Raw genomic sequence first — 6,124 nt, forward strand, 5'->3', positions numbered from 1 at the left:
CCATTCACGGGGAACTACTGTTTCTTCTTTTTTGTTGTTTTTCTTGAGCATGTGTCATGACCGGCCAACCCCCTCACTACATTTTTTCCCTTTTTAAATTCGAATGTTCAAAAATGTTGTGCACGAGGCCGTACCGTTCAATTAAACTATGTGGCTGGCGTGGGACGTGAGGTGCATACAATCCAAACCCCAAGCTTTATTTAAAGAGCTCTTCATGCAGCTCAGAATTAAGGTTAATGTAGGAGAAACTAGGTAGACATGGAGATAAGTGATGCAGATCCACGACCCCATAAATTTCTGCTTGTGTTGTTTTTGGCCGTTGATTTGCATTACTTACTCTTGCACTACTGGAGGAGACAAAGACATCAACTTTAGGATATTAGTGTAAGGGAATTTGTGATACTTTTGTGTAATTAAAACCCATATTGTATGTTCTAGAGAGCGACGATCCGCTGGCTGAGCTGTTCGCGCTGCCTTCTCTTGGTAATTTTGTATCGTGGGTTTTGATTAGAAGTTGCTTCTTTAACAGGGAAGGAGTGGAAGAAGCTCTATCAGGGACAACATATATAACCCTGTTGGGGTACATGAACACATGGAGAAGTATGTATATATCCAGGATTTGCTCGTACAACTGCGTGGTCTAGGCGAAGAGGTTAAGGTGGTGGTTCCAGGCGGAGCTGGCTTTCCAGTATATTATTGGTCAATGTTGGAGATTCTAACTCAAATCGATTTGTAGTGTGATTGATGTACAATTTAAAAAGTGAAAAATTATTTAAATAAAAAAAAAAGAAAAAAAGGTGACGAATCATACAAATGATTCAATATCAACAGGTGTTATAGAATTAAGTAATATTATTTATTTATTTTTGATAGAATTAAGTAATATTATTTTGTTGATATAAAAATTGAATAAGGTAAATTACAACAACAACCTAGCTATCTAATGAGGTTTGACCTTATAATTACGAATATTTGTTTATTATTTAAAAAATTATAAATATTCTCTCAAATGGAAATTATTATGTGACCCCTAAATGGTAATGTAGAATTAGTCAAAATTACGAATATTTGCTTATTATTTGAAAAATTATAAATATCCTCTCAAATGAAAATTATTATGTAGCCCCTAAATAGTGAGATAGAATTACTATTTTTACCCTTGTTGAATTTTTTTTTAAAAAAAATATTTGAGAAAATATAAAAATAAAATAAAATCTGAAGGCATGAGTAAGTAAATAATCCATAGAGCATATTAGTTAATATAGATATTTTAGAAATTCTAAAAAATATATAAAATTATAATTCATAATTCAAAATGACATTTTTCACCATAAAAATTCAATTAAAACTTAATGAGGCTAACAAACCTGAAAATTAGAAAGATATTTATAAATTTTCAAATAAGGATGAAGGAGGAAGGAGTATAATATACCCTAATTGAATATAATTCGTAAAGTGGCAGCTACCCCTTTTGATGATGCAGTTTGTGACAGCCCTTGTTGGAAGATGAATCCAATGGGAAGCTTCAGCGTCAAAACAGCTCCGGGAACTTATACGGGATGGGAGAATCAGGCGTCCACTTCTCAAGGAATTATGGCACCAGACTATCCCCATTCATGTCCATCTTTGTGTGGAGATTGATTCATAGTTTTGTTCCCATTGATGAGTGGCTTCGAGGAAAAGACCTTCCCATGGTATGTAAATGTTTGTGCCGTCAGCAGTGTGATACGACTCAACATTTGTTCCTTAAAAGCGAAGTGATACGAGAAGTATGGTATTACTTTGGAGCATTATTTCATTTAGTTCCGCCTTTCACTGATCATGTTGCAAATTTTGGAAGCTCTCATCACCTCTGGTCACGGTCATATCAGAATACTGATCCCCATTCTTATAATGTGGTTTGCTTGGCGGATGAGGAATGACGCCAAATTCAATAGCATTTGTTTTTCGATAACCCGCAACGTCTGTGCTTATTTGAGCCGGTTACATAAAGCTCAAGGAATGAAGGCGAAGAATTGGAAAGGCGATTTACTGGTAGCAGCAAAATTGGGTTTCTTCTTCCCAAAAACCACACCTCAAAGCCCCAAGGTAATCCGATGGAGACACCCTATAGGAGGGTGGTGGAAACTTAATACCGATAGAGCCTCAAAGAGTAACTCGGGCTGTGCCGGAGCGGGCGGGATCATTAGGGACTGTTATGGTCGTTTGGTCTTGGGGTTCGCAGATGGCTTGGGTGTTCAAACAAATACATACGCTGAGTTATACGCCATAGCAAGGGGACTCCAACTCGCTAAAGACACTGGGTGTACTCAACTTTAGAAAATTTCAAAAATTTACAACACAACATTGACTCAACTATATATAATATATTTTTTTATTATTTCTTAAGTTTTCATAAGATGAAACTATGCAATATAAAAATTACCAAGATAAAATATAAAAGCATTGCTTCAAAAATGTGTATATAATCAGCATATTTTAAAATGTACACGATGAAAAAATTTTAATTATCCAAATTAAGTAAATCATTATGATAATTTTTAATAATTTCATCCTAAAACTTTTAGTTTAAGATAAGTGACTTAATTTTTTTTCTTTTTTATTTAACCCAAAACTCTTTTCTTTTAAAGACAATCTAAAATATTTTAAAATTAAAAAAAAAGTAAATATTTCTATTTTTATCTCTTTCTTTTTATATTTTTAAACACATAAATATGTATCTAACACGTGTTCAAAATGTGCCCATATTCGATATTTATCCGAAGCTGGACTGAAGTACGTGCATTATGGGATGGGGCTACAAACCCAAACAAATGCTATTAGAACCAAAAAAAGTGCGGTTCACGGGGTCCAAGCATTGGGCCAACAGAGCACCATATTATATAAACAAAATCAGACAATCAAGTCCGGTACTATTTACAGGATTTTCATAGGCTGGTTTTTTATTAGGGATGGCTGCCAGTAGACTTGGGCCAGACCAACTCCCTTGTCATTCTTAATTGTGGGTCTTGACCCTCAATCTTTAGTCGAGCAACTAGAGAAAAGTAGAATCACCACTGAAAGAACTTTTTACATTGATATTACGGATGATTGAAAATTTACAATGGCATGAATATTTTCTAGTTAATTAGCAGCAGACTGGAGAGCAGAACGAAGAGTTGTCACCATGTCTTTCGCCGTCACCCTCATTTCTTTGTCCATCTGCCACAAGTAACACTTCACATCACTCAACTTATTAAAGCTTTCTGAACCTAACGAACAAAATTTTATAAGTTCTAAAAACATCTTATGAAAAAAACTGGGACATACTGCATGGAATGCTGACAAACCTGAGCAATAATGGTGATGTCAAGAGCCAAGCTCCCGAACGGCGTGACGCTTGTATTTACCACAGCCAAGTTAAGCTTCTCGACCTCTGCAAGTACTTTCACCAATACATCCTTACTTTTCTCGCAAAGGATTTTGAGGAGGATGCTTCTGTCGCAGACTCGGGCTTCGATTTCAGGCAGTGATGATAGCTCGTCAGACTCCCGGTTTTTCTCGTAGGAAGATCCCTCGTCCTCCATTATGCGTGATCTCTTCACAAACACAACCGAATCCACAGTCTGCTTTGCGGCTTGGTCCTCCAACGTTTTCACTCTCTCCTGAAGGTATTTTAAGTACTTGATGGTATCCCCCAGGACAGAAGTCTTGTCCATCTATATATGAATTTATTACATGTATGGCACAAAACTATTAGTTCATTTGTTTTGAAAATTAAAGTATCACATGTATGTCTTTGAGGTCAGAAGTATGTGTTTGTAACCATGTAACAAAATCAAAATAATATGGATGTTATTTTGTGTTTTTAATATAATAATATCAAAACAAATAATATTTCACGTCACAGTAAGTTTGTTTAATCATTGAAGGTTGCTGGAAAAACATAATAATCGGCAACGACTATAGTAACGTGCCATAATTAATTATTCTCAAAACCATAGGAGAAACTGCAACATGAGTGTGGCATTGAAAATTACTACAACCCACAAATTCTAATGGTTGTAACGACACAGTAGGCGACCAAACAAGAATCGGGGTCCATTCAAAATTAAAGGTATGAATGGAGAAAGAGATGTATTTGGCGCGTCTCTAGGTCCAAATTCAAGAAAGTAGATTGCTACTGGTCCTGAAATGGCCAAACTTGTCACTGGACGTTGCATTCAACCATCTACATTAATTATTATGCAATATGGGAATAGAACATACATCTGCGACATGTTCTAATTATGGACGAAAATTGAAGTGTGTATTATTGTAATTGTCCAGCCCAACAAGTTGTCTTTGCGCTAACTTATAGCTCTGGATGGAATAACAAGACCAGACAAGCAAGATTGTAGTTAGAAGAATGTTGAGACTTTTGCATCAATATTCTGAAAAAGTACTCTAGCTTAGTATTTTTTCATATAACAGTTCTTACAAATTTGAACCTGTTCCCCGACGTTCTTACATACACACTAGATTTGATTTCATAAGAGGATTATGAAGTAAGTCTTAGTAAAAAGGCTAGTTTATGTACTAATGTGAGAAATATAACTAATTATGTAGTTCTGGTGGATAAACAAACGTAGAAATTTCATACAGAAGTTGCATTGTCCATTTAATGCAGCCTCGGGGAAAGGAAAAAGATAAATAAGAAGAAGAGTATAATATTATAATATTTCAAAAATGAGAATATTCATATATATATATATATATATATATGTACACGCAAATAATTTATCTTTGTTAATAATATTATTCAGAAATTCTAAAGGTATTGGTATTTGGAAAAAATTAACAATTTATCTTTTTTTCCCGGCCTTAATCATATATAGCTGAAAAAAATCACACAGATAGACGTGTGTGTATCTCTATATCATCATAATATATCAATCACAAGTATTTATACATCGTATTCTGAGCTAATTTTTTTTAAAATTATTGATAATCATATAACTTGCCCATATCTTTGTAGTTTAATCAATATGTAAGCTAATTAACAATTAGGACTACATGCACTAGTCACAAAATCAATATGCAGAAAACTTACCTTCTTGAGTCCCGGAACCATGGAAGATAAAGCAAGGAACCGTTGGCTCAGTTTCTCCCGCCGCTTCCTCTCCGCCATAATATGATCATATGTTTGCGACGGCGGCCTTAGCCGCCGTGGTTTATTTCCCTTGCCGTCACGTTTTTCTATCCTGGAAGCTTCATTTATGAAAACTTCTGATACCACTGCCTCTTTATCAGGATCCAGGACCACCAGCGGCGCCTGTCGGCAATTTTCTGGGGAATTTGCATTTCCGAAATTGAGAATGACAGGAGCAGAAGAAGCTCCATCAATATCTTTCACCGATGAAAAGTTGCTGAAGTTGTTAGGCTTTCGCTCTTTGGCTGGCTGTTCGAGGCCGAGGACTTTCGGTGGTTCAGTGCACAAGTTGGCGGCGGCGGAGTTAATGGTTCCTGGAGCAGTGATCAAAGTGGATGAAGACGAAGAGTCGCTTCCTGCCGGGGACAGGCTCCCCGGAAAATCTTCTGCTAGTATTGCAGCCAATTCCTCATCCATATAGTCCATAAATTCACATTGATCGCTGGACATTCTGCTGTCTTCCTGCATTCTCCGGGGATCAAATTCGATCATTTTGCTTCCGAATTACGATGTTGCTGTGTAGTAATAGCTGCATTGAGATGTAAGAGTGGAGATTTTCATTGAATTCCAAGGTAGGGTCCGGGCTTAATATTGGGAGGCCCGTCCGTTCCGAGACTTGCACACATACAGCAATCATAAATATATGGCTCCAGATATTCTGTTCCACCATTTTTATTTTGCCTTTGTTTTTTTTTTTTTTTTTTGCTTTCTTGCGCATGTCCTATTATTTGAATTATTGCCAAATGGGTCCTCCACAAGTCACATGGATGAGGAGCGATAGAGAGCCAGAGCATAATATCTCAAACTATTGGAAAATAGAAGAGATTTAGAGCATGTGTGGAAATGAAATAACAATTTACTGATTAAGATAAATTACAACTATCTTATCTGAGATTTAACATTATTATAAAAATTTTATTATTGATTGAGAAAATTATAAATACTTTCTTCAAA

General features: G+C 35.8%; 1 protein-coding gene across 2 annotated transcripts; it reads right to left on the minus strand.

Moving 5' to 3' along the window:
- On the minus strand, window positions 2,841-5,812 carry LOC105178334 (transcription factor bHLH18-like). 2 transcript variants are annotated; one of them, XM_011101801.2, is made up of 3 exons: window positions 5,072-5,811; window positions 3,330-3,698; window positions 2,841-3,201 (listed from the first exon to the last, which is right to left on the minus strand). In XM_011101801.2, the coding sequence occupies exons 1-3, from the start codon at window positions 5,660-5,662 to the stop codon at window positions 3,124-3,126; spliced, it is 1,038 nt and encodes a 345-aa protein (XP_011100103.2). In that variant the 5' UTR covers window positions 5,663-5,811; the 3' UTR covers window positions 2,841-3,123. The 2 variants fall into 2 exon arrangements, with proteins under 2 accessions (XP_011100103.2, XP_020554666.1); XM_020699007.1 differs by having other exon boundaries at window positions 3,171-3,251; window positions 5,072-5,812.

This window comes from Sesamum indicum, linkage group LG15 (assembly GCF_000512975.1).
Source record: "Sesamum indicum cultivar Zhongzhi No. 13 linkage group LG15, S_indicum_v1.0, whole genome shotgun sequence".
Lineage (NCBI taxonomy): Eukaryota > Viridiplantae > Streptophyta > Magnoliopsida > Lamiales > Pedaliaceae > Sesamum > Sesamum indicum.

What these genes read in the sequence shown, in the direction of transcription:
- LOC105178334 (XM_011101801.2), bottom strand. Translation starts at nt 5,662, where the DNA reads ATGATCGAATTTGATCCCCGGAGAATGCAGGAAGACAGCAGAATGTCC. An exon ending in TGGTTCCGGGACTCAAGAAG is followed by an intron (nt 3,699 to 5,071) that starts GTAAGTTTTCTG and finishes ATTCATATATAG; the next exon opens with ATGGACAAGACTTCTGTCCT. An exon ending in ACATCACCATTATTGCTCAG is followed by an intron (nt 3,202 to 3,329) that starts GTTTGTCAGCAT and finishes TACTTGTGGCAG; the next exon opens with ATGGACAAAGAAATGAGGGT.